General features: G+C 66.5%; 8 protein-coding genes across 8 annotated transcripts; 4 read left to right on the top strand and 4 right to left on the bottom strand.

Annotated features, from left to right (window-relative positions):
* Positions 1-644: 644 nt before the first annotated feature.
* On the bottom strand, positions 645-3841 carry FA09DRAFT_328435 (P-loop containing nucleoside triphosphate hydrolase protein). Its single transcript, XM_025741771.1, has 6 exons — positions 3211-3841; positions 3103-3151; positions 2754-3049; positions 2095-2700; positions 1028-2040; positions 645-968 (listed from the first exon to the last, which is right to left on the bottom strand). The coding sequence occupies exons 1-6, from the start codon at positions 3534-3536 to the stop codon at positions 817-819; spliced, it is 2442 nt and encodes an 813-aa protein (XP_025599910.1). The 5' UTR covers positions 3537-3841; the 3' UTR covers positions 645-816.
* FA09DRAFT_213735 (hypothetical protein) lies at positions 3291-4481 on the top strand. Its single transcript, XM_025739504.1, has 3 exons — positions 3291-3364; positions 3490-3944; positions 4078-4481. The coding sequence occupies exons 2-3, from the start codon at positions 3629-3631 to the stop codon at positions 4230-4232; spliced, it is 471 nt and encodes a 156-aa protein (XP_025599909.1). The 5' UTR covers positions 3291-3364; positions 3490-3628; the 3' UTR covers positions 4233-4481.
* Positions 4222-5397, top strand: FA09DRAFT_213457 (hypothetical protein). The gene has a single exon (XM_025739503.1). It carries the CDS (start codon positions 4377-4379, stop codon positions 5220-5222), a length of 846 nt encoding a protein of 281 aa, XP_025599908.1. The 5' UTR covers positions 4222-4376; the 3' UTR covers positions 5223-5397.
* Positions 5398-6549: 1152 nt separating this feature from the next.
* On the bottom strand, positions 6550-7444 carry FA09DRAFT_337143 (hypothetical protein; the record flags this gene model as incomplete). Its single annotated transcript, XM_025743973.1, has 6 exons — positions 6550-6618; positions 6713-6819; positions 7021-7074; positions 7130-7143; positions 7205-7252; positions 7320-7444. The coding sequence occupies 6 exons, from the start codon at positions 7442-7444 to the stop codon at positions 6550-6552; spliced, it is 417 nt and encodes a 138-aa protein (XP_025599907.1).
* Positions 7445-8464: 1020 nt separating this feature from the next.
* Positions 8465-16057, top strand: FA09DRAFT_213314 (hypothetical protein). Its single transcript, XM_025739502.1, has 4 exons — positions 8465-9079; positions 9261-10851; positions 10932-11755; positions 11808-16057. Exons 1-4 carry the CDS (start codon positions 8661-8663, stop codon positions 15766-15768), a joined length of 6795 nt encoding a protein of 2264 aa, XP_025599906.1. The 5' UTR covers positions 8465-8660; the 3' UTR covers positions 15769-16057.
* On the bottom strand, positions 15812-17680 carry FA09DRAFT_359054 (hypothetical protein). The gene is made up of 3 exons (XM_025745048.1): positions 17145-17680; positions 16569-16916; positions 15812-16512 (listed from the first exon to the last, which is right to left on the bottom strand). The coding sequence occupies exons 1-3, from the start codon at positions 17502-17504 to the stop codon at positions 15913-15915; spliced, it is 1308 nt and encodes a 435-aa protein (XP_025599905.1). The 5' UTR covers positions 17505-17680; the 3' UTR covers positions 15812-15912.
* Positions 17681-17902: 222 nt separating this feature from the next.
* On the top strand, positions 17903-23272 carry FA09DRAFT_328432 (hypothetical protein). The gene is made up of 4 exons (XM_025741770.1): positions 17903-20520; positions 20573-20781; positions 20837-22812; positions 22871-23272. The coding sequence occupies exons 1-4, from the start codon at positions 18024-18026 to the stop codon at positions 23088-23090; spliced, it is 4902 nt and encodes a 1633-aa protein (XP_025599904.1). The 5' UTR covers positions 17903-18023; the 3' UTR covers positions 23091-23272.
* Positions 23131-24290, bottom strand: FA09DRAFT_359052 (ankyrin; the record flags this gene model as incomplete). Its single annotated transcript, XM_025745047.1, has 4 exons — positions 23131-23275; positions 23335-23499; positions 23953-24210; positions 24263-24290. 4 exons carry the CDS (start codon positions 24288-24290, stop codon positions 23256-23258), a joined length of 471 nt encoding a protein of 156 aa, XP_025599903.1. The 3' UTR covers positions 23131-23255.
* Positions 24291-24350: the final 60 nt, after the last annotated feature.

The raw sequence follows: 24350 nt of genomic DNA, 5'->3' as shown, positions 1-24350 counted from the left end.
GGCTCGGCACCGCTCACGACAGGACGGCCCAGGTGACACTGCTCCCGTGCCCGCCCCTCCCAGGGCGCGCACGGAGCCTCAGCCGCGCCGAGCCACGCCTCGCGTTTCAGGCACCTCGGCAGTGTGCGCTTCTCCCCCTTCAGGGGTCGCGCGCGAGAGGCGCGCGAGCGGCGGAGCAAGCCCGACGCGCGAAGACGGCCGCTGCGCCTTGCAGCTGCGCCCAGCCGCAGCGGCCGCACTCGACTGCGCCGAGCAGCCATTCGCCCACGCCATACCATCCCCGCAGCGCAAAGGACCACGATGGACAAGCGCTGGCTTGCGAGTTGCGCCAGCGCAAGAGGCGTGAGGAGCGTGTGCAGCGCTCATGCTGCACGACTTGAGACGGCGAGCTCCCTCGCACGCGTACAGGGGCGGCCGCCGCTCTCGTCCTCCTGCCGCGCGCAGCCTGCGGCTGGCGGCGGTCCGGCGCCCGCGCTCGGCCATCGAGCTCAGTCAAAGTCTTAGTGGCACTTTGACGTCAGCGCCGGGCTCGTGCTCTCGCCGGCGCCCCTGAGCGCGAGCGCCGCGTCAATATCTCGCACAGCCCGTTCGGGCTGCGAGCTCACGGCTTCCGGCTGGTCACGCTGCTCCCGTCTCGGTCTCGACACGACATGTGCACGGCTGGATTGCATGCTGGATGAGTGGTGGGATATGATGAGAATTAACATGTGACGTTGAGGCAGAAGCGAGGCAGTAAGCAGGGTGGGAAAGCGAGGGAGTATAGATGCGAGACGTCAAGGCGCCAGAGAGCGGGTGCAGGTGGAGAAGAGGCGAGCATCACTCGACATTCGACTCGGACGCCACGCCCGGAGGCGAGCCGTTGCTCTGCGGCTCGTGCAGCTCTGGGATGTGCAGCTGGTCGTCCTTCACAGTGACGAGCACCTTGTCGCCGTCGCGCACAGTGCCCTTGATGAGTGCGCGCGAGAGAGCTGGAGAGAAGAACGAGCCAGGTAAGCGAGGGCAGCTCGAGATGCTCCGCTGGACTCACGATTCAGGAGATTGCGCTGGATGGCGCGAGCAAGTGGACGAGCGCCGTATGCCGGATCAAAGCCCGCCTCAGCGAGCCAGTCCTTGGCCTTCTGGTCCACATCCAGCACGATGCGGCGCGGCGCCAGGCGCTGGCCCAGCTCGCGCAGGCGGATGTCGACGATGCCGCGAATCGAGTCGCGCTGCAGGCGGTTGAAGATGAGAATGTCGTCGAGGCGATTGAGCAGCTCGGGCGGCATGGCGTCCTGGATCGCCGACATGACGCCCGCTCGACCTGCGCCCGTCACTTTGCCGGACTCGTCGACGGCGCCGGGCTCGTACAGACCGCCGGCGCCGAGGTTGCTGGTCAGCACGACGATGGTGTTGCGGAAGTCGACGCGGCGGCCTTGAGAGTCGGTCAGCGCACCCTCCTCGAGGATCTGCAGCAGCAGCATCTGCACCGGACGCGACGCCTTTTCGATCTCGTCGAACAGCACGATGGAGTACGGCCGGCGGCGCACCGCCTCCGTCAGCTGTCCGGCGTCCTCGTGGCCTACGTAACCAGGCGGCGCGCCGATGAGGCGGCTGGCCGAGTGCGACTCGCCAAGCTCGGAGCAGTTGATCTGCACGACACTTGCATCGTCGAAGAGGTACTCGGCCAGCGCCTTGCACGTCTCCGACTTGCCGCAGCCAGTGGCGCCGGCGAAGATGAACGAGGCCAATGGTCGCCGCTCATTGGAGAGGCCCGCGCGACTGAGACGCACAGCGTCTCCAATGGCGTTGAGCGCCTCATCCTGCCCGATGATGCGCTTGCGCAGCACATCCTCGACGTGCAGCAGCCGCTCGCGCTCGCTGCGCAGCAGAGAGCGCAGAGGCACGCCCGTCATGCGTGCCACCACCGACGCGACGGCGTCTTGCGTGACGCGCTCGGGCACCAGCAGGCCCTCCTCCTCCTCGGCCTTGGCGTTGGCGGCAGCTGCCTCCTCCTCGGTCGGCAGCTGGCTCTGCAGGCTGGGAATCTTGCCGTACTGCAGTCTGCGAGAGGAGCGTCAGCATGGTCCTCCGACGCCGAGCCGCTGTGTGACTCACTCTGCAGCCCGCTGGAAGTCGCCCGTCCGCTGCGCCTGCTCGAGCTGAATGCGCGCCATCTCGATCTCATGCTTGATGTTCTTGATGTTCTCCAGTCGTCCGCGAATGTCGTTCCACTTCGACAGCAGACCCTCAGACTGGCTGCGCAGCTTCTCCAGCTCCTGCGTCAGCGTCTCGTGCCGCTCGCGCGAGATGCTGTCCGTCTCGCGCCGCAGGGACTCGAGCTCGATCTCGATGGACTGGATGCGACGATCCAGCGACTCGACGGCCTCAGGCTTCGACTCTTGCTGCAGACGCAAGGCGCTCGAGGCCTCGTCTACGAGGTCGATGGCGCCGTCTGGCAGCCGGCGATCGCTCAGATAGCGATGCGCCAGCGTCGCGGCCGACACGAGCGCCGAGTCCGCCACAGAGACACCGTGATGCGCCTCGTAGCGCGAGCGCAGGCCACGCAGGATGGATACCGTCTCCTCTACCGACGGCTCGGAGATCTGCACGGGCTGGAAGCGGCGCGCCAGCGCGGCGTCCTTTTCTATTGTCGTGCGGTACTCGTTGAACGTCGTGGCGCCCATCAGCTGCAGCGTGCCGCGTGCCAGTGCTGGCTTGAGCCTGTGGGCATCGTCAGCAAGCAACGCTCGCACATCCTCCCCACGGACACTCACGTATTGCCAGCGTCCATGGCGCCCTCTGCCTTACCCAGGCCGAGCAGCATGTGCAGCTCATCGACAAACAGCACGACTTTGCCCTGCTCGTGCTCGACGTCGGCCAGCAGCTCCTTGAGGCGCTCCTCGAAGGCGCCGCGGAAGCTGGCGCCCGCGAGCAGCGCCGCAAGGTCGAGGGAGAGGACGCGCTTGTCCTGCAGCGACTCGGGCACTTCGCGGTTGATGATGCGCTGTGCCAGCCCCTCGGCCACGGCCGTCTTGCCTACGCCTGCTTCGCCAAGCAGCACTGGATTGGACTGGGCGCAGAGTCAGCAAAAGGTTTGACGGCTGCCGCAGCGGGTCTGCTCACCTTCGTTCTGCGGCTCAGAATCTGGATCGTGCGGCGAATCTCCGCGTCTCTGTCCGGGAGCATGAGCGCATGACCCATGCTGGCACACTTGCCTGAGACAGCACTCACCTGCCGATGACCGGATCGAGCTTCCCCTCCCGCGCCAAAGCCGTCAGGTCGCTCGAGTACTTTGCGAGCGTCTCGCCCGGCTTGGGCGCCTGCTGTCCGCCCATGCGGAAGCCATTGAATCCGCCGCCTCCGCCGCCGGCACCACCAGGCGGCTGCTGCGCCAGGCGTGCGCTGCTGGCATGGAGCGAGCGGCTGAGAGAGGGCGCTGAGGCATGCGAGACGCGAGGCAGCGAGAGCGCCAGTCGTGGAGCGCTGGCGGCGAGACGACGGCGCAGCGAGCTGGACGCCGCGGCGCGTCCGGTGGCGAGGAGCGCGGGCGGCGGCATGCGCGACAAAGGGCGTATATGCGGTGTGGTGGAGCTGTGGGTAGCGCAGGAAGTGGTTGGGAAGAGCGAGACGTCGTGAGCGGGCCCGGGAGATGTGGGAAGTGATGAGGAGTGGAAGGTGGCCTTGCGCACCTCTAGCGTCAGGGTGCTGGCAGGTGCGAGAAGCTTCGCGGCCGGCTCCACCTCGGCGCGCGCTTACGCGAATTCCCGATTTCCGTGCCGCACCTCGACTTCTCGCGCCGGCCTTCTTCGTCGGCTATAAAGCGTCGACGCAACCTCCGAGGCAGCTTTCACCGCATCAATCTCCCTCCTGCTACTCTGCTGAGGCTCAGCGACGTGCAGTGGCAAGCGCGCAGCAAGAGTGCCGCTGCCGTCTCGGCCAGGGCTGCGCATCACGCATGGCGAAAGGTGCGCGCAGCACGTGTGCACCAGACCAGCTTGTCTCGCCCGAGCCGCTCGCACGGCCGATGTTCGAGCATCATCTGGCGGATGCAAGCCTGCTCATCACACACGCTACTGGCTCATCATGACTCGTGCGCAGTCTCATCAGATGCTGCGCAGCGGGGTCGGGATGGCGGTGTGGCGCTGAGGTGCCGGCCGTGCTCAGCCACATCTGGGCCGCTTCCCACGCTTGCGCCGCCGCGCCGCGCTGCGCACCGCCTCCGGCCTGGCCATGCTGCGCCTCCGGCCAGCTGAGCAGCTGCGCAAGGCCCTCATCTCGACGGCTCTCGAACGAAGTCTGCTGCGCACAGTCGCAGCTCTCCCGCTGCGCACTTCTCCCCCCTCACGTCTATAAGAAGCGCCCCTCCTCGCCTCCCCAGCCGCGCTCTTCACGACACCATGACCACGCCCGCTCCTGCCCGCGTCTCAAGCCCCACACTCTCCGGGGTATCGACGAACTCGGACTCGTCGCTCTCCATCATCGAGTGCGATGCTCCGGCGCCACGCGAAGATGTGAGACAGGCGGGCCACCGATGCCCTCACTGCGGCGCCTCGCGCAACGCAGCACAGGGCATGCAGCGACCGTCGCCACAGCCGATGCATCATGCAGCACCGCCTTCGCCACCGGCTCCTCGGGCACCTCATGGACACGGGCTTCCGCCTCCGCCTCACGCCCATCGGTCATCGCATCTTCATCACCATGGAGCACGCGGCAGACACGAGCACAGGCACGAGCCTCGTGCGGACGAGCCGTGCGCCCGCTCCCAAGGCGGACCTGACCACGGAGCGCGAGGCTGCGGTCATCCGCACGGCCGAGGACGAGGACATGGACGGATGAGCGCTCATCCTCATCACCACCAGCGTGGTCCTCCCTTCAGTCCACACGACACGGCCGCTCACTGGCCGACGCACGACATGCGGCACCTCTTCGCCGCACTGCACGCACACGGTCCTTTCCATCGACACGCGCATCATGCTCCAGCATCGCATGGACCGCATCACGGTGCCCACCTGCATCGTCCATCGCCTCCTCCTTTCCCACCGCATCTCTTCTTCGGTGAAGGATGGCACGGTCCAGTGCATCTCGCGCCGCACCATCCTTGCGCTCCTCATGGCGAGGAAGGATGTCGACGCCCGAGCCGTGGTCATGGCGGACCTCACTTCGCGCAGCGTGGCTATCACGGACAGGACAGTCCTCACGGCCACCGAGGCCATGCGCATCGCCATCTTGCTGCGTGCATGTGACTTTTCTCGATTCGACCTTAAGAACACGACGAACAAGCAATGAGAAGAAGCGATACGCGCTGACGAGTCGCTTTGTACAACAGCAAGAGAGGAGAGCACGAGGCACGACACCGGAGAACTGTACCATAGCCACGAGCGAGCGAGCGAGCGAGCGACGACGATCAATGACGAACCTTTCAGCCTCTCATTCTTCTTCCTTCTCCTTCACTACTCTCCGCCTTCACTCACGACAGACACCGCATCAGTTGCGTCGGCAATCAGTGCACCGCTGATGTGGGTCGTGAGATCTCGGGGATGGGTCGGAAGCGGGACGAAGATGAGAGACCTGGAGACCCTGGCGAAGAGCCAAGAGCCATGCAGAGCGACGTGCGAGATTGGCGCTACGACATCAAGAGCGCCAGGAGCGGTGCTTTGGAGCATCCCTGGCTGTCTCATCGACGGCATACTCTCGCGACGCTGTGCCGCTCATCTTCGCTTCTGAGCCATCGCTGGTCCGTCTTCGTTCCGTCCTCGTGAGGTAGGTTGCAGCTCGGCTCGACGGTTAGGACGATCGACTCGACGAGACGTAGAACGAGGCATTCCGAGCCGCAAGGGGGCAAGGATCAAGACGCAAGACTCAAAGTATACGACGAGAAGTGCCGTCCGGGGCGCAAGGCGCAAAGCACGGCTCAAGACTCAAGGCTCAAGGCTCAAGACTCAAGGCTCAAGACCAGAACGACTCGAGACGCGAAGTGGACGTGCGCCTCAAGACGCAAGGCTCGAGACGCAGAGCAAGATTCAAGACCGAAGATGCGAGCATGGAGACGGCCTCGACACGGCGCGCGATCAAGACGCAAGAGGGGAGAAAGGGGCAAGATCGGCGACGTATGACGGCCAGGCGCAAGATGACGGCGGCAGGATTCGAGGCTGCAAGACGACAGGCGCGCGATCGAAGGCGAAAGAGCGATCGCGTAGGCGTCAAGTTCTCGAGACAACGGCCCACGATCAGGACGCAAGACGCAAGACGAAACGACTCGCAGCTCAACGCAGGAGGGCGGTTCGGCTCAAGACGCAAGGCTCAGGACGCTCATGTCGAGGCGCAAACGTTGAGGCGCAAGAGGCGAGAGGCTGCGGGTGGCGAGGCATGCGAGATCGCCTCCTCCTTCTACCAGATCGGCTCAAGATCACACGCACCGTGCTGCCTCCATCTCACGTCTGACTCGGGGCTGACCTGGCTGCCGCGAGTGCCCCACCCTCCTTCCATCGTGGAGCGCTGGAATACGATGCATTCGTGCCCGTCTTCCTCTCGTCCGAGTCTTCTCTCTTGTGTCGAGCGAGCAGATGCCCTTCACGGAATGATAGTGGCGCAGATACGCCGGCTGTGGCTCATGTGGCGGAACTCCATGAGGTAGATGCCCTACGACGAGCGCATCGCATCGCACCGCGGTCAGCTGGCGTGTCCTTCCCTCTCCGAGCTGCAGCAGCAAGAAAGGCCGCGGCGGAAGACTCACCTGCCAGGTGCCGAGCGCCAGCTTGCCGTTGGAGATCGGCACGGTGATGCTCGAGCCTGAGAGCGTGGCCTTCGAGTGCGAGGCCGAATCGTCGGGTCCTTCGTCGGCTGGAGGAGGGGGGAGGCATGAGCGAAAGGACTGACGATGTGCAGAGCGAAGCGACGACGACATGCATGCTCCGTAGAGAGAGAGCACGACGAGCGTGACAGGCGCTCGAGCAGGGCTCTCGCTAGCAGCAGCGGCATTGCGAGCCGAGCAGGCGAACAGCACTGCCGACGCATCCGAGCACGCCGAGACAGAGAACTCACTGTGGCGGTACGGCAGGCTCTCGGGCACGATCTTATCGAAGACCATGTCCATGTCTGCGGCTGCTGCATCAGCCTGGCGTGCGACAAGCTCGCAGAGATCGCGACGCACCCTTGCGGACGTCGCTGTGCGGTTCGGGCGACGACATCAGCAGCTGCGAGCAGGGAGCGCTTCTAGCAGGCGCACCTGTCGTAGTTCTCATTCAGCGACAGTCCGGCGGACGTGTGTTGGATGCTGCGTCGGTCTGCCTATCAGTCTCTGCCTCGCACACTTGCTCGCTCGCGGCGCAGCGCGCACGCACAAGAGCTGCAGCAGGCCGACCTTGCACTCCTTGACGCCGGCGCCGATGTGCTGCATGACCTCGTCGGTCACGAGGTGCACGCCCTTGGAGCGCGACGAGAGGGTGAAGGTCTTCTGCCACGGCATGATGTGTGCGTGAGGGAGACTAGGGGGTGGTGTTGGTGTGAAGGAAGAGGGGAGCGATGTGGAGGGCCCGTCTCGTACGTCCTCGACCCGAGAGCCGGTGCCGGCTTCCAAGCGAGCACCGTGGGAACAGCGCGGCTGCGCGCGCGCGCCGCGCGCCTTCCCTTCGCCGGCGGCGCACGATTCTTATTCTTATTTCTCATCGCGCGGCGCGGCGGCGCGCGGCGGCGGCCGCCCGGCGGCACGGCCAGCACAGGCAGCCGCTCAGGGCACACCACGCGGCGCGCGCCTCGCGCCTCGCTCCTCACCACCACACCCTCCGGCCTCCCCTCCCTCCCTCCGACACCGACATTCCGACAGCGCGCCCTTTCGCGCTCTCTCGCGGGCTTGCAGGCATCAAGAGCCCCCCGCGTCTCGCAGGCAGCCGCGTCTCTCGCCGCTTGCCAGCATCGCAGCGCCAGCGGCGCACTCGCCGCTCGCCAGCATCGCACAGCCAGCGGCGCACTCGCCGCTCGCCAGCATCGCAGCGCCAGCGGCTCATCGCCGCGAGCGCCTCGTCTTGCCGCCGCGCGCCCCCCTCCGCTGCGAGCGCCGCGACGTGGACCTTGCTGCCTCGGCCACGAGCGCCGCGACCTCGCTGCCGCGCGCTCCGCTTCCCGTCTCGCCCTCCCTCCGACACCGACACCGACACCGACACCGACGCCCCGACACCGACGCCTCTCGTCAGACTTCAGCACCTCTCGCCGCTCGTCAGACTCCAGCATCTCTCGCTGTCGCAGTCACGACATCGCCCAGACTCACTCGTACGGCACGCTCATCGCCGTAGGGTCTTGGTGTTCCCTTCCTCCGTCATCCGGCTCACTCTTACGCGCACGCTCATCGCCGTAGGGCCGTTCGACATCGCAGCGAGATCGAGCAGCAGCGTGCGTCGACATTGCGCGCCACGCAGCTCTCTCGCAGGCAGCCGCGCCTCTCGCCGCGCCGCTCGCCAGCATCGCAGCGCCAGCGGCTCATCGCCAGGCGCAGCGTCGCATCGCCAGCCGAGCGTGTCTGCCGCGCCGCATCTGCCGCGCCGCATCTGCCGCGCCGCATCTGCCGCGCCGCATCGCCGTCGTCTTCTCGCGAGCGCCTCATCACCAGCTGCGGTGCATCAGCATCGTCGCATCGGCCGCGTCGCTCGCCGCGTCGCGCAGGCATCGCGCGCGGCCGCGGCTGAGCAATGATCAAGACCGAGCCCGGCGCGGCGTCGTCCTCCACACCGGCGCCCGGCGCCGCTTCGTCGTCGTCATCGTCGTCGACGTCAGCAGCGGCACTCGAGGAGCACGCACGCTCCGCTCGTCTGCAGGACATTCTGCAGAAGATCAAGGTCGAACCGCGCTCGACGGATCTCATCGAGGAGCTCATCCTCGAGGCGCTCGATCACACAGCGCACGTCAAGCATCCGCTCTGCGCTCGCTCTGCGGACAATGACGAGGCGCGCAAGCTGCACCGCGAGGTGCAGACGTGCATGCTGCGCGTGCGCAGCTTCCGGCCCATCGAGCAGATCGTCGAGTGGCTCAGCAGAGTTGAGCGCGCGGTGCTCGGCTGCACGGAATGCGCTGATGGATACGCGGTAGCGCGTGGAGAGATCCACAGCCGGTGAGTCTGAAGCAGGAGCGCACTCGCCGGTCAGCAGCGCGCTTGCTCTTCTGAGCACGCTGAGCACGCTCGCCGGCTTGCAGCAGCGCGCTTGCTCTTCTGAGCACGCTGAGCGCGCTCGCTGCGCGGCACTCTCGCTTCGACAGCTTCTGATCCTCGCCTGCGCCGCGCCGCCGCACAGCTATCTGCACGTATATCCGCCGGCGTCACACGCCAAGTTCGACGCATCGATGGCGACGTGGGAGAGCGACGTCTGCATCTCGCTGCTCGTGCGGCGCAACGTCACGCCAGGCGGCGGCCTCGGCATGCTGCCGCAAGCGGAGCTCTACTTCTGCACGCACGCGCTCGGCTCGCTCCTCGGCGCGCCAGGGACACGGCCAGCGAAGGACACGCTCCTCGAGCACTTCGGCTCTGCGATGACGCGGCATGCGCTGCTGCGCAACGTCTCGCCCGGCCTGCTGGCGCTTGCGCTGCTGCCGGGCAAGGCAGAGACCGTGCAGCCTGGCTCGGCGCTCTCTCCCCGTGACTGGGCGCGCGAGCAGCTCTCCGCTCTGCGCCTGCGCCCGGTGCCCGAGGAATTTGCGAGCACGCCGCTTCTGCAGCTGCTCGTCGACTTTGGGCGCACTGCGAGCGAGGACGACAAGGCGCTGCTGCGCAAATGGGGCCCGCCGTCATGCGCTCGCGCGCTGCGGCCTGCGGCAACGGCTGTCAAGCGCGAGCCAGGCCCGCCTGACGCGTCTATCTCGAGCGGCAGCGCCGCCGTCGCCTCGAGCAGCACCTCCACCACCACAGCTGCGCATCCCGTCGCTTCGAGCAGCCGCAACGGCAGCAGCAGCAGCAGCATCGCCATCGCTGCGCACGACTGGACCGCCATCGCTGCCACGCTCGCATCCTCGTCATCACCAATGTCCGCCTCACTCGCGAAGCCGCTGCTTGCCAGCGTCGGCGAGCGCGATCCGGAGCGCCTCCACGAGCTGCTACGCTGCTTCGCGCTGCTGCTCGAGAAGGAGAAGGCCGACGTGTGGGAGGGCGGTCGAGACTCGGAGCGTGCAGCCGTCGCACTCAGCGGCTTGCTCAGCAACACGGCGCTCCTGACGCTCCTCGAGCGCGAGCACAACGACGCAACGCCGCACGCCGCTCTCGCTTGGACGATGCCGCTGCTCGCCTCGCTCCGCGGTCTGCCTGTCAGCAGCCGCTCCGGCGACGTCGCTGGCGGCGCTCTCGATGCGCATGACGAGGCGTTGCGTCGCATCGTCAACTTCTGCCTCGAGCGCTGCCAGGCCGGCCACGTAGACGACGAGACTCGCTTGCGCGGTGCTGCAGAAGGCATCGCCATCCTGCGCACGACACTGCAGAGCGACGAAGCAGACGCAGCACTGCGTGTCTCGAGCCTGTACGCCTCGACGATCGCATCGCTTGCGCTGCGCGGCCGTCTGCCCGCTCGCTCCTCGCTTCTGCCATCGACGGCACCTGCGCGCGCTGCTGCACTGCAGCTGATGAGCGAGATCTACGCTTCCGACGCCGCACGTCTTGAAGAGGCTTTCTGCGAGCTCAGCACTCTCACGCGCGCGCATAACAAGGCGTGGAGTGCTCGTCGTCGTCGAAGCAAGCGCAGCGACGGCTCCGAGACGGTGCACAACCCCGACGGGCAGCGCACGGAAGACGTCTACGTCGCAGCCGCTGCCGGGCCGTGGCCCAGCCCGGTGCTGTGCCCGGAGATGTGGAACGAAGGAAAGGCGGCTTTCAACGAGGATGCCAGCCTCTTCCTCGAAGTGAGTGCTGCCTGCGCAGGAGGCGCGCTGTGCGTGCGCACGAGGCGCGCACTTCGCCGCTCGAGACTGACACTCTGCAGCCACTCGCTCGTCTATCCGTCTTCGTCGAACCGACGCTCTCTACGCACATGCTGCCCGAGACGAAGGGGAGCGCTGGCTTCGCGTCGTATCGCAGCGCGCTCAAGGCCAGCATCCTCTCGCTGTCGCGCGCCCTGCGGACTCAGCGAAGCGCGCTCTCTTCGGCGCTCGTCGCCGTCGGCGATGCAGGGCGCGAGTCTGCCCTGCAGAGCCTCTGCGTCGAGCACACCGCTGCGCTCATCACGGCGATCCTCTCGCCCGAGCAAGACGTGCACCGTGCTGCGCTCAACGTCGTGCGCGCCACCTTCGACGAAGCGTCGACTCGCGCCGACTGCTTCATGGCGCTGCTGCGCTCAAGTCCGGCACGCGCGCTCGAGGGACTGCAGGATTACCTCACGCGCTTCGTCGCCGCGCTCTCGCTGCTCGTCGAGGCAAACGAGGCCGCACGCTGGATGGTGCGCTCCTTCACGGACATCATCGACGCGCTCTGCTCGCCGCTCGAAGGCCTGCTGCGCAATGGCACGCCGCACTCGTACCTCGACTCGTCCGCCGCGCGCGATGCAATCGGCCGTCACGTCCCCTCTATATGGACGCTGATGTGCCAGAGCATTGCCTCGATCTTCAAGCACACGCCGAGCTGGAGCCGTGTGCTTGCGCAGGAGGAACTCGTCGCCTGGTTCCGTGACGTGCTGCTCTTCGCCTGCGACACGGTCGAGCACGCTGCGACGATCCGCGCTGCCGTCGAGAGCCTGCCGGAGCACGACGACGACGAGGAGGACTTCATCTTCGCTGCCCTCGCTTTCCCGCTCGAGGAGGCATGCAACTGGTGAGCTGACACGTGCGCCGCGCCCTCTGCGCTGCTCTGAACATCGTCGCAGGCTGCGCATGAACAACGAGGCGATCCTCAGCGAGACGCGCGCCTACATCGTCAAGGCGCTCGACCGCTTCAAGGACGACGTGCCGCTGCCGAAGACGGTGCAGCAGAACATGCTCGGCTTCATCGATGCGCAGCTCGCTGAGCCCGACGCGGACCGGCGCAAGACGCTGCTCAGCACGACGGAGCTGCAGGAGCTGCGCGGCCTGCTCATCCCGGCCGGCAGCGTCGTCGAGATCTCAGACGACGAGGACGACTTCCAGATTGTCACGCCGCCCGCTCAGTCGGCTCCGTCATCCGTTGCTCGCTCTGCGGACCACAAGGACTCGCCGACGACAGTCTCGAGCTTCTGGCAAGCGAGCCAGAGCGCTGCGCTGTCTGCATCGCAGGAGCGTAAGCGGCGCATGAAGCAGCAGAAGCTCTCGTGGGCAAAGGCGAAGCCCATCGACGTCGACGCTCTGCCGACGCCGCCGTCTCGTCCTGCTGCGCCCGCTGCGCCTCGTCCGTCGGCGAACAAGTACCAGCCAGCCGGTGCACGTGCTGCCGCGCCGAAGGCCAGCGGCGGCCTGCTCTCGACGATGCGCCACGACTTTGCCGCGCAGCGGCAGGTCATCTTCCGGCCGAACAACGTCAACCAGCGCCCGCGCCTGCCGTCGGACCGCGATCTCGCTGCGCCCATCAAGGCGCCCGCCGCGTACAGCACCGTCACTGGCGCTCAGCCGGAGGGTGGCCTGCGCAAAGCGACGACAGCAGCTCCTGCCAGCGACTCGACGAGCGAGTCGAGCTCTGACGACGAGGAAGATGGCGATCAGGCAAAGGGCCTCGCTGCGCTCACCGGGCGCAAGGCCAAGTCGCCGATCAAGATGCGCAGGGCTGCTGCTGTCACTGCTGCAGCCCCTCCTCGTCGCACAATGATGCTCCACGACACGCGCGCCGAGGATCTCGCACGCGAGCGAGCCGAGGCAGAGCGGAAGCGTCGTCTCCGTGCGCCAGCCGACTTTGGCCAGCTGCACCGCTCGATCCTCTCGTGGCCCTTCCACGTCGACGGCGAGGAGCCTCCGACGCTGCCAGGGCAGCCTCCAGCGCGCTTTCTGCCAGTGCCGGCTGCCGGCTTCACATCGGCGGAGCAGTACGCCAATGTCTTCGGGCCCATGCTGCTCCTCGAGTCGTGGGCAGAGCTGCAGAACGCCAAGGAGGAGATTGCGCGCGGCGCACCGGAGAAGCGGCCCATCAACGTCGAGATTGTCAGCCGCTCTTCGGTCGACGGCTTCATCGACCTCACTGCGAGCCTGCCCGCCGGCCTCATCAGCAGCGGTCCGAAGGGCTTCCGCCTGATGGACACCGACGTCGTCTACCTGAGCGAGCTTGCCGGCGCTTCCGCGGTCGCACCGCAGCAGGCGCGCACCGTGCTTGCCAAGGTCGAGGCCTTCCGCTCCGGCCACGGCAACAGCGGCGTCACTCTGCGCTGCTGCATCGCTTCGGATCGTCAGGGAGTCGGCTCTGCGCTCGTGCCCGGCTCACGCTGGCAGCTCGGCAAGCTCTTCGCCCTCACGACGCTGCACCGCGAGTGCGCCGCGCTTATGGCCTTTGCCGACTTCGATCTCGTCGGCGACGTGCTGCACGGCCGCGCTGCGTCACGCTCTCCGATCCCGAACGCCGACATCGAGGCCGTCATGGCGCAGCACGCCGTCAACAGGCCGCAGGCCGAGGCAATCATCGGCGCCATGAGCTCGGAGAAGGGCATCTCGCTCATCCAGGGCCCGCCGGGCACCGGCAAGACGAAGACGATCTGCAGCCTCGTCGCGCACTTCATCGCGACACGCCGTGCGCCTGCGACATCGGTGCAGGCTGGCCGTGCCGGCGTGCGCGAGCCGAAGAGGAAGATCCTGCTCTGCGCTCCGTCAAACGCCGCCATCGACGAGGTTGCTCGACGCGCGCAGCAGGGCTTCCGCAGCCGCGACGGCAAGATCGTCAAGCCCGTTGTCGTGCGCGTCGGCCGCGAGGAGACAATGAACGTCGGCGTCAAGCACATCTCGCTCGACGCACTGCTCGAGGCGCGCCTCGCTGCGCACAGCACGTCGGGTGAGACCGGCGCGCCGCAGGATCCCTCCGTCATCCACGCCGAGATCAAGTCTCTGCGCGACGAGAAGGAGGCGAAGCTGCACGAGCTCGAGACGGAGCGCGCCAACGGCGGCGGCAACGCAGCGCGCATCGGGCAGCTGCAGGCCGAGGTCAAGAACCTGTCTGCCCGACGCATGGCTGCGATGAGCCGCCTCGACGAGGCAAAGGATCAGCGCCAGACGCGCGCGCGCCAGGCCGAGGCCGACCGTCGCCGCGTGCAGTACGAGATCCTCGCCGACGCCGACGTCGTCTGCACGACGCTTGCAGGCGCCGGCCATCCGCTGCTCGGGCAGCTGCCCTTCGACTTTGAGACCGTCGTCATCGACGAAGCGGCGCAGGCGGTGGAGCTGAGCTCGCTCATCCCGCTGCGCTACGGCTGCCGGCGCGCCATCCTCGTCGGCGATCCGAATCAGCTGCCGCCGACAGTCATCTCGCAGCGCGCGCAGCGCCTCAAGTACGCGCAGTCGCTCTTCGTGCGCATCTTCGAGGCGGCGAGCAGCTCGGTGTACCTGCTCAGCATCCAGTACCGGATGCACCCGCTCATCTCGTCGTTTCCCTCGCGCGTCTTCTACGACTCGAAGCTCAGCGACGGGCCCGGCATGGCCGAGCTCACGGCGCAGCCATGGCATAAGGAGACGCTGCTCAAGCCCTTCCGCTTCTTCGACGCGTACCGTGGCGCAGAGCGCTCGGCGCGCGGACACTCCGTCGTCAACAGCGAGGAGGCGCAGATTGCAGCTGCGCTCTACGAGCGGCTGAAGGCCGAAGCGCGTCGCTACAGCAAGGACCTCGACTACCGCGTCGGCGTCGTGACGATGTACAAGGAGCAGGTCTTCGAGCTCAAGCGCACGTTCCTCGCACGCTTCGGCCCTGACGTCACGGACGTCGTCGACTTCAACACCGTCGACGGCTTCCAGGGCCAGGAGAAGGACGTCATCATCCTCTCTGCCGTGCGCACGAATGCCGTCGGCTTCCTCAGCGACCGGCGCCGCGTCAACGTCGCTCTCACGCGCGCAAAGAGCAACGTCTTCGTCATCGGCTGCGCAAAGCTGCTGCGCACCGACGCGCTCTGGGGCACGCTCGTCTCGCACGCCGACCAGTTGGGCGTGCTCTCATCGGTTGTGCCGACGACGTTCAGCATGCTCGCTGCGCAGGCCGCGCCGCGCAAGAGCCTGCCGAGCACCTCTGCCTCGCCTGCGCCTCGCAAGAGCGCCACAGCTGCAGCAGCAGCTGTGCCGACGAGCGCAGGCGCCATGACGCCGGCGCAGCTTCGCAAGCAGACGCCGGCCTCGAGCAAAGCGTCGCCTGCAGGTGTCAAGCGCTCGCGCCCTCCGTCGCCTTCCGGCACGCCGCCGGTCATTCCCGCTCCGCCTCCGCCGCCGTCGGCGTCGGTCCCGCCCGGCCCTGCTCCAGGCCCGCCTCCGAAGCGCCCGCGCATCGACGCTGCGCCGGTACGGCCATCGCAGCCGCCTGCGCAGTACGCGCAGCAGCAGTCGGCGCAGCAGCAGTCGCATGCACAGCGCCTGCAGCAGTGGAAGGCGCGCAACGTCGACACGTCTCGTCCTTCTGCGCCGCCCGTCATCCGCTCTGCAAACCCGACGCCGCCGCCGCTCTCGAAGAACCAGCAGAAGCGCGAGCGTCGCGCCCAGCAGCAGGCGCAGCAGCAGCAACAGCAGCAGCAGTACCGGCCGCCGGCGCAGCAGCAGCAGCAGCAGGCAGGACCGTCACGTCCCGCCGTCGCCCCTGCTGCTGCTGCTTCTCGCCCTGCCGGTCCAAGCGCTGCTGCGCTTGGCAGCCTCTTCGTCAAAAAGAAGCCTCCTCCGAAACGGAAGCCTGGCGCGCCCTGACAAGCGCGCATCCTCCATCCCTGTATCTCTCTCTCTCTCTCTTGCGCTCGTCATCATCATCATTCTCTGCCGCGTACTCACATCATTCATGTCTCGCTGTGGCGTCCCCTTCATCAAGCGCTCGATAATGCAACATCGTCCCTTTCATTCTCCTTTTCCTTCTTCGCTCTCGTCGCGCCATCGCACCCACACCTGATCCCCGACGCGCACCTCGCCCGTCGACTCCGGCACGGCGTACACGCCAAAGCACGGGCCCTCGCGCTTGCCGGGCGTCTTGAGGCGCATTCGGCTACGTCGGAGCAGCGCCAGAGGCACCTGCACGTCTTTCTCGGCCGTCTCGGGGTCGACCGACGTCAGGAGGCAGCGCTGGCAGCGCGCGATGAGATGCAGCACGATGCTGCTGCGCGTCGACGGAGGGAGCGAGCAGGTCTCGTGCGAGCATGCCTCGCGCGCAGAGTGATCGTTCGACGAGGCGCGTACGATGCGCAGCTGATCCCATTCATCCTCGTCGTATGCGGCGTACGTAGCGTCGGCGTCGAGAGAGGAAAGCACGATGTTGGGTCGGAAGCGCTGCATGCTCAGCTGCGCGTCGGCGTCGTCGAGGCGCGCAGCCCACTTGTCGCGATCGAGATTCCGAATGGGCGCGCCGCCAATGCCGTCGGTGTCGGAGCGCACGGCGTCGACGAGCTGTGTACGCAGCGCGGAGAGAGACTCCTGCGTTGCGACGAGGAACGGATATTCATCCTGCTCGCCGGCTTCAGTCTCGCCGCTCTCCCGCTTGGAAGGGAGAAGAGACGCACCTGAAACTCGATGCCTCGCTTGCCCTCCACCTCCTCCTTCCTCTCTCGGGCCCAGCTCTCCCAGTCGTTCGGCTTCCGGAAGAGCGGGAAGGCGGCACGCTCCTCACCGGCCGGATCGAATTGCAGCAAATGGCATTCGTAGCCGAGATGCTGGGCAAGCCAGGCGCTGGCGTCCGGCACGATACGTCCGGTGCCGCCGTCGCCGTACATGGGCACGCGCAGCGAGGCCCAGGTAGCGAGCGTGGCGGAGGACGGGTGCAGAGCGACGGAGAGAACGGAGGAAGAGTCGGAATAGCGCAGATGCAGTTGCTCAGAAGCGAAGTCGAGCGTGGGCGCGATGAGCGCAAGCTGCGAGGCATGCGAGTCAGCGAGGTCGGCGCTCCTGCAGCTGCAGATCCGCTGTTCTGTGCCCGTGTCTTCGCAGCTGTGTGCGACGTCGAGGACGACGCTACGTCATGCCTCTGCGCGGAAGCAGCGAGCACTGCCCTGCATCTGCATCGCGGTGTCTGCTGCCGCCTCCCCATCCCTCCATGTGCGCCTCCTTGCCTAGCTTTCCGCTCCCTTCGCTGCACTCACTCTCGGCTCCTCTCGCAGGCTAATGCCCTTCTCGCGCTTCACATCCCACACGATCCATCTGCGATCCATGTCCCACCCTTTCTTGGTCACGTCTGCCTCGTCGAGCTTCGTGCCCCGGCAGCTCTTCACCGGATACACCCACAGCTCGTCGACCTTGGCGATGCACTGCCATCGCTCCTGCCTCGCTCGCGGCTGCTTTGGCGCGGAGAGGGCCGAGAATCGAGGAGAGATGGTGCCCCATGCGTACGCTAGCAGGAGGAATGCTAGCAGTACGAGTGCGTGTGAGAGCAGCTGTGTACGGAATGCTGGCGAGAGGAGATGCGCCAGTGGATCGTCGGCCTGCAGCAGGCCGCGTGCCATGGCTGCAGGTGAAGCGCCGAGGCGGTGAGGCGTCGAGGCGAAAGAGACGAGAAGACAGCGGAAGCACGATGCAGAGGCGCACGCTCGGGACGCGCAGCCGTGCGAGGGCGCAGAGCAGAGGCGCAAGGGCGCAAGACGCAGGGCGCAGAGATGCGGGCGAAGGAGGATGATGAGGGTGATGAACATGCACGCGCCGCCGGCTCGGCGCGCCTCGAAGGCGCATGCGCATCTCATGACGCAGCCGCCGGCGGCCGGCCCGCCGCCGCGGCGCCGATCAGGCACACGCGCGCCTCGCGTCAGGGGCGCATCTGTTGGTTGCCGTGCCGTGTGCGCGTGCCGAGCCGTTGCCTTGGCCCGCCGAAGTGCGGGGAGCGCCTCTCCTCTCCACACAGTGCTCCCTTTCTCGCCCTCACCACCACCTCTCCCTCTCATCTTCCTTCGCGTATCCCTCATCCACGCTTCACCACACAGCGCAGAACCATGCCGCCACCGTCGCCGCGCTCCCTCTAGATCACTGCCATGCCTCCACCCTCCTCCGCGCCTCGCGCGCCGCGGCGCTCAGCGCCAGCACCGGCTCTGGCGGCGCGCATTGCGGCCTTCGAGGGCGCAGGCGCTGCTCCTGCTCCGACGTCGCCGAGGGAGCAACAGCCGCGCAGCGCTAGCGATCGGCATGTGTTTGGCAGCACAGCAGGCGCACGGTCGAGTGCGGGGCAAGAGGCGCAGTCGTCGGGCTCAGCGATGCGGCAGCAGGCAGCCAGCTCCACGGCGCGCAGCTCAGTCGCTGCGCTGCCCTCTAGCATCTCTATGCCCGCCGCAGCCTCTTCGAGCGCTGCTCCGTCATCACGCCCGCCTGCTGCGCCATCGGCCGCACCAGCGTCACCGGCACTCAGCTCGGACAGAAAGGCCGCACCAGCCGCGCCGTTCCTGCTGCGCGCCCACGTCGCTGCCTCGCCCGCGGCGCTCGCCTCGCCTGCAGCTCCTCCAGCTACCGCTTTGCCTGATCCGTTCGCCGACAGCGCACAGCCTCACGCGTCTCGTCCGCCATCCGTCGAGGGGGCGGCACTATCGGCGACTGCGTCCGTGCACACGCAGCGACCTGCTGAAGATGGAGAGCGGATACAGCGTGGTCGAGTAGGCGCCTGGGATTGGACGCCGCTTTCGTCGGGCGCACGAGAGAGCGCACAGCGACTGGAGGGACAGGCAGTGTCTGGCCTGCTGGAACGCAAGGCTGAGGAGGAGCCGCAGCCTCCGAGCGCCAGACGGCGAGAGTCGGAGCCTAGACGAGGCAACCGCATTTCAGTCCCTTCGCCGGACATCGACACTGCCGGTGCGCTCTTCTCGCGCATCGCGCCACCCCGTGCTGTTTCAGCGGCGCTCGCGCCACCAGCATCTCTGCAAGAGGCTCAGCGAAGCGCGCAGCGAGAGGCGACGTTGGTGCCTTCGTCCGAGCTCAGCACGGCCGAGGAGGAGACGCTAGTCGCCAGCAGTCTCAAGTGCAAGTCCTCGATGCTCGAGAGCACGAAGCTATCTTCTTGGAGCAAAACACATGCTCAGAAGATCGAAGAGCTGGACGGACTGCCAGTGCACTCGCGCTACCTCGGAACGCAGCTGGCAGAGAAGCTTCCTGAGGCACTGCTGCGCTTCGAGACTGCAGCGCACATCGACGGCCCAGCTACACGTCGGCCATCCGCCTCAGACCTGCCTCAAGCACACTCATCAGCCGCCGTCTTCGCGCGTACAGCGCCGCCGCTGCATTTGCCCGTGCTCGATGCCTACCTTGACGACGCCGCACGCTTCCCGCTGCCTCGCTTCTCCGATGCGCGCACACTCGCCTCGAGCGAGGAGGCGCGGCTCTGTGGCTATGAGCTGACGAAGCGCAAGCGGAGACGCACACTCGAAGTAGCGGGTGGCCAGCTTTGTGTGCCGGAGACTGCCATGCGAGAGAAGAGCGAGGCGGCAGGCGAAGCGTTGGAAGCGGAGGAGAAGGAGAAAGAGGAGGGTGAGGCCTCACCTGCCACCTCGCTGCTCTCGACTGCGACATCGCCGCGCACGCGTCTCGACATGTTCCCGCCGCTGATGCTGCTGCGCACCTCCTCGCTCGACGAACTCAAGTCGAACGCAGTCGGCCCGCGTGCGCCTCCCGGTGGCGTACTCGCCATGCTGCCCGGCGTCGGCTCTATCCTGGGCACAGTCGTCGACTTCATCATCGGCATCGAAGGCAGTGCTTTCGCTGCCGGCATCTTCCGCCTCGGCCTGCTGGCCGACTTTGCGCAGCTCATGGCGCTGCAGCTGCACTTTGACGAGCCGATCGGCACACCAGAGGATCCGACGACGGGCTCGCGAGTGCGCCGCTTTCTGCTGCACACGCTGCCATCCTTTCTGGCGCTCGACTTCGTCTCGCTCTTCGGCAAGGCGCTGCTCTGGCTTTGCATCTTCCTCTCGATCGCGCTGCTGCTGCTGTGGCGTTTCTGGCGCACGACCCGTACATTGAACCCAAACTACTCCATCGAGGGCTTCGGCTCGCAGCCGTGGCTCTTCACATCGCAGCGCATGGGTTCGAAGCTCGCCAACATCCTCGTCGTCTTCACTCTCTCGGTGCTCTACATTCCGCTTTCCAAGCTCGCGCTCGACACGCTCACGTGGCAAGCCGACTTCTGGCCCGCCGACGCACAGGCGGCGCTCGCCACTGGCGTTCCTGCTCTGCGCACCGACGCCAGCGAGACGACGCGAGGCACCGACGACTTCTGCTGGAGCACGACATTGCAGCGCGACGAATTCAACTTCGCCTGGCTGCTCATGCCACTGGCGGCCATCACGATGCTGCTGTACACCTTCGCCTATCCCTACCTGCTCGCCACGACGCTCAAGCGCCACCTGCCGCGCGTCAGCAACTTCAACGAGCTCGGCACACGCCGCACCGAGGCGGAGCGCGATGCCGAATACGTGCGCTTGCTGAATCGCGACAAGAGCCCGCTGAACTTCATGTACAATGCCTACCGTCGGCGCTGGGGCTACTGTGAGTCCTACACACCATGCGTTGCGAGCGCGAGTCTGACACGTCGTTGCAGACAAGCCGCTCTACATCCTCTGCTTCAAGTTCAGCAACATCGTCGTCGTCAGCCTCGTCAGTCCGCGCAACTGCCTCTTCCGGCACATGCCGACAAAGACGATGCTCGTGGTGCAGCAGAGCACACTCATCGTGCTCATGTCGCTGCTGCTCGCCGGACACCTCGTCACGCGGCCATTCGCTGACAAAATCAGCAATCGCTCAGAGCTTGTGAGTCGAGCGGATCCTTCTCGCTGGGGTAGATGGCTGACGCGCCGTCTTTCAGGTCTCACGAGCGGGCTACGTCTTCACGGCCGTGATCGGTCTGCTGGTGGCGCTGCAGGTGCAGGGCTCGACGGTGTACAACACGACGATCCTCTATCTCATCCAGGCGCTCTCCTACGCCGGCAACATTTACTTCGCCCTCGCCGGCGCCGGCTGGATGGAGCACCTCATCAAGCGCTGGCAGGCACGCCTCGACTTCAGCATCGACATCTTCTCGCCTGCGCTCGACGTGCCGAAGCACATCAAGCGACGCGTGTGGGAGGAGACGCTCTCGACGATCTTGCTCTGCGGCGTGTCGTACCACATGCCGCCCGACAAGGTCGTCGCGTTCGCCACCGCCGACGAGTGGCCGCCGTATATGCTCTGGTTCCAGGGCTCGGCGGCCGAGCGGCACGTCGAGAACATCAAGCTGCTCAAGGCCATCGGCATCGACGCCTACCGCTCCTGGGTCGAGGAGCTGCGATCCGAGCGTGCACAGCGCTGGGAGCGAGCCATCGAGACGATCCAGACGCACTTCGCCGGCCCCGATGCCTACTGGCGTCCGCTGCATCCGCCGTTTCCCGAGGGCGTGTCGAGCTTCTTCGGCAAGGTGTTTCTCGTGCCCTTTCCGCCAACGCTCGTCATGCGCTACGACCAACAGGCCGAGGAGACGCATCAGCTGCAGACGCTGGCTGAGCTGGAGGCGTTCGTGGCGCAAAACGAGAGCGCGGAGGTCCAATCTCGCCGCTCGGTGCGCATGGCTCTGCGTGCGCTGGACGGACAGCAGGTACGCGCGCCGCACGTCGAGAACGTCGCTGTCGGAGGTGCGGTGCGCAGCAGACCGCAACGGCGCGGGCTCGACTTCCTCGCACGACTGGGAACGCCCGCCGAGGCGAAGCGCAAGTACACGCTCGCCATGCCTGTCGCCTACACCGCTGGCGTGCTGCGCGTGCATCGCAAGAGCCTCGGAAGCGACGACGCCGACAGCAAGCCGTTCGCGTCTGGCTTTCACGTCACGCTCGACTACTCGGACGGCCGACGACAGGACCCCGAGGGGATCACGCGTGTGCGCGAGCTGCTCGTCGTCGACGCTTCGCTGGCCATCGGGCTGCACGATGACTTTCAACCCACTGCTGCGCTGCTGCACTTTCTGCGCGACAATGCTGCGCTCGTCGAGGCGCGCGTGGCAGGTGTGCAGGAGGCGCTTCAGGCGTATCGCTCGTCGTTCGCCGCCGAGGCGTCGGCCAAGCAAGCTGTGCTCTCGTACGCCTTCCTGACCGACATCTTCGATGCGCCGGGCCTCTCGCTCGCCGAGCTGCGCCGTGCCTTTTCGCGAGCGGCATGTGCGCGCGTCGTGCGCGAGCTGCCGCGCCGGTATCCAGCGAGCGTGGCGCTGCTGTATGAGCGCATGCAGCACCTGCAAGTCAGCGAGGTGCATCGCTGGTGGTGGCTCTACTGGGACGATCTCTGGCGCATGAACGCCGCCGACTATCCGGCGCTCACGAAGCAGCGCACCGCCTTCTCGCCGCATTTTCCCGGCAGCATCGCGTACACGCCCATGGGTCGCAGGCGCCTCGAGGCATACCTCGACGAGCATGGCCTGTGGCTCAAGCAAGGCACGAAAGGCTTCTTCACGCGCGGCACGCTCAACCGCCTGTACTTCCACCTCGACATGCTCGTCTTCGCTCGACAGGGCAGCCTCATGACGTCGAACCCCTTCCTCGATCCTCCGCCGTCCTCTTCGCGTCCAGTGCTGCCCGGCCGGCGCTCCGACGAGGCAGTGCATCTGGCGCTCGGCACGCTGCGCAGCTGCGGTGACGGCATTGAGCTCGAGACGCGCAGGTACGACACCATCGACGCTTCGCTGGCGCCCACGTCGCGCCTCACGGGCGCGGGCACCGAGTACGACCAGAGCGACATTCTCGATCGCCGCGCTTGGCCGTGGACGGAGCAGCGCCTGAGCGGCAAGCCTGGACTTCGCCCGTACGAGCGAGCCTGGTGAGTGCCGCCCGTCTTGGCCTGTCTGCGGCATCGCTGAGGCCCCAGCTCGCCCTAGGAACCGCGCACTAGAATGGCTGGCGCTCTCGCCGTTCAAGGCCAATGCCCATCTGCGCACCATGTTCCTCTTCCTCGACCTCGTCGAGACGCCCGATGGACCTCGCTTCGAGCTGCCGGCGGTGCGCCACACGCCTCACTGTCCGGCCTATCCGCCTGCCGAGACGGCCGAAGACGAGGAGCAAGAGAGCAGACGACGATTGCTCGACGACCACACTTGATGACCCAGCTGCGCCCTGCGCTGCACGATGCCTCACTTACATTCCACGCTCGCCTCCTTCCCCGACGCATTCTCCATACCCTTACTCATCAATCATCCCTCCCGGAGCGCCTTGCGCCATGCACTATCCACACGCTGTATCTGCCATGCTTCGAAGTCGTGCCATCTATTCATCATCGCTGTCATCTGATCACGTAACGCGTCGTCAGCCGCTGAGCCCGATCTGGCGCTTACGCTGCACTCACCAGCAACATCTGCCCCACCGAGCGCGATGCGTCCCTCGGCCTCGCGCAGCATCGAGCGCAGCCGCTGCCCCGCCTCACTGCCGGCGTTGACGATGACCTCTTGCGGCCGGTCCTTGTTCTTGTTGCGCTCGCGCGGGTCGGCGCCCGCCTCGAGCAGCTGTTGCACTGCGGTACAAGGGAGAGCAGCGTCAGCATGGGAAGCAATAAGACGAGAGTGCCGATTGGGGAGCGTAAATGCTGGACAGACTCGACAGCAGAACTCAGTCCTCAGCAGCTGCAGACCACCGATGTGCCGCGGCCATCCGCTGCTTTGCTCGGGCTGCCTCGGCTCTGAGCTCGGACGCGGAACCCAGATACTTCGACTGCCAGCAGCAGAAGGCAGGCTGCGAGCATGCAGGCTCCGCTGCGGCGAGAGCAGTGCTGTCGTGGGCTCAGACAGGGTCCCCTCCTCTAGTCGCCTGCGCCACTCGCAGCGCATTAGAGATGCGCGAAACGTTCCAAGAGCAGCTGTACGGCATAGGGCTCGCCGTCTCGACTCCGTCTTGCTGATTTCCCTTCCCTTTTATAGGCTCCACGCCGCTCGCCTCCCACGCTCAGCTTCCTCGGCCTCGCACTCACCGATCCATTCCCTGACCTCCTCCTCCTCGACGCGCACCGCCAGGTGGAGCGGCGTATCACCCTGGCGCGTCTTAATGTCGACGTCCACCTCCTCCTCGAGCAGCACCTCGAGCACCTGCGTGCTTGCGTTCTGGATCGCCAGATGCAGCGGCGTCAGGCCGAGGCCGTTGCGGCAATTGACGTCGAGGCCGGGCAGCGAGATGCACGCCTCGAACAGCGCGACGGCATCCGTCGTGCAGGCGTGGAGCAGCTGCTCGTCTGCGGGGCACAGGTGAGCGGCGGTGGAAGGCAACGGCAAGAAGAGACGCACTGGGCGAGGCGCCGTCTGCGTCCGACATGGCGAGCAAGGGTGTATGTGGTGGTGTGAGGCAAGGGAAGGCAGCGGCTCGACATCTCCG

The sequence above is a fragment of the Tilletiopsis washingtonensis genome, assembly GCF_003144115.1.
Source record: "Tilletiopsis washingtonensis strain MCA 4186 unplaced genomic scaffold FA09scaffold_5, whole genome shotgun sequence".
NCBI classification, from domain to species: domain Eukaryota; kingdom Fungi; phylum Basidiomycota; class Exobasidiomycetes; order Entylomatales; genus Tilletiopsis; species Tilletiopsis washingtonensis.
This window is presented reverse-complemented; position numbering and strand designations above follow the sequence as displayed.

Bases quoted from the DNA above. Each gene is read 5' to 3' on its own strand.
- FA09DRAFT_213735 (XM_025739504.1), top strand. From the start codon at position 3,629: ATGTGGGAAGTGATGAGGAGTGGAAGGTGGCCTTGCGCACCTCTAGCG. The intron at 3,945-4,077 runs GTGCGCGCAGCA...ACTCGTGCGCAG, and splicing joins CGCATCACGCATGGCGAAAG to TCTCATCAGATGCTGCGCAG.
- FA09DRAFT_359054 (XM_025745048.1), bottom strand. From the start codon at position 17,504: ATGGCACGCGGCCTGCTGCAGGCCGACGATCCACTGGCGCATCTCCTC. The intron at 16,917-17,144 runs GTGAGTGCAGCG...CATGCCTCGCAG, and splicing joins GCCTGCGAGAGGAGCCGAGA to CTTGCGCTCATCGCGCCCAC. The intron at 16,513-16,568 runs GTGCGTCTCTTC...GCCGGCGAGCAG, and splicing joins AGCGAGGCATCGAGTTTCAG to GATGAATATCCGTTCCTCGT.
- FA09DRAFT_213314 (XM_025739502.1), top strand. From the start codon at position 8,661: ATGATCAAGACCGAGCCCGGCGCGGCGTCGTCCTCCACACCGGCGCCC. The intron at 9,080-9,260 runs GTGAGTCTGAAG...GCCGCCGCACAG, and splicing joins CGTGGAGAGATCCACAGCCG to CTATCTGCACGTATATCCGC. The intron at 10,852-10,931 runs GTGAGTGCTGCC...GACACTCTGCAG, and splicing joins ATGCCAGCCTCTTCCTCGAA to CCACTCGCTCGTCTATCCGT.
- FA09DRAFT_328432 (XM_025741770.1), top strand. From the start codon at position 18,024: ATGCCTCCACCCTCCTCCGCGCCTCGCGCGCCGCGGCGCTCAGCGCCA. The intron at 20,521-20,572 runs GTGAGTCCTACA...ACGTCGTTGCAG, and splicing joins CCGTCGGCGCTGGGGCTACT to ACAAGCCGCTCTACATCCTC. The intron at 22,813-22,870 runs GTGAGTGCCGCC...AGCTCGCCCTAG, and splicing joins CGCCCGTACGAGCGAGCCTG to GAACCGCGCACTAGAATGGC.
- FA09DRAFT_328435 (XM_025741771.1), bottom strand. From the start codon at position 3,536: ATGCCGCCGCCCGCGCTCCTCGCCACCGGACGCGCCGCGGCGTCCAGC. The intron at 3,152-3,210 runs GTGAGTGCTGTC...GCTCCCGGACAG, and splicing joins CTCGATCCGGTCATCGGCAG to AGACGCGGAGATTCGCCGCA. The intron at 969-1,027 runs GTGAGTCCAGCG...TCTTCTCTCCAG, and splicing joins CCAGCGCAATCTCCTGAATC to CTCTCTCGCGCGCACTCATC.
- FA09DRAFT_213457 (XM_025739503.1), top strand. From the start codon at position 4,377: ATGACCACGCCCGCTCCTGCCCGCGTCTCAAGCCCCACACTCTCCGGG.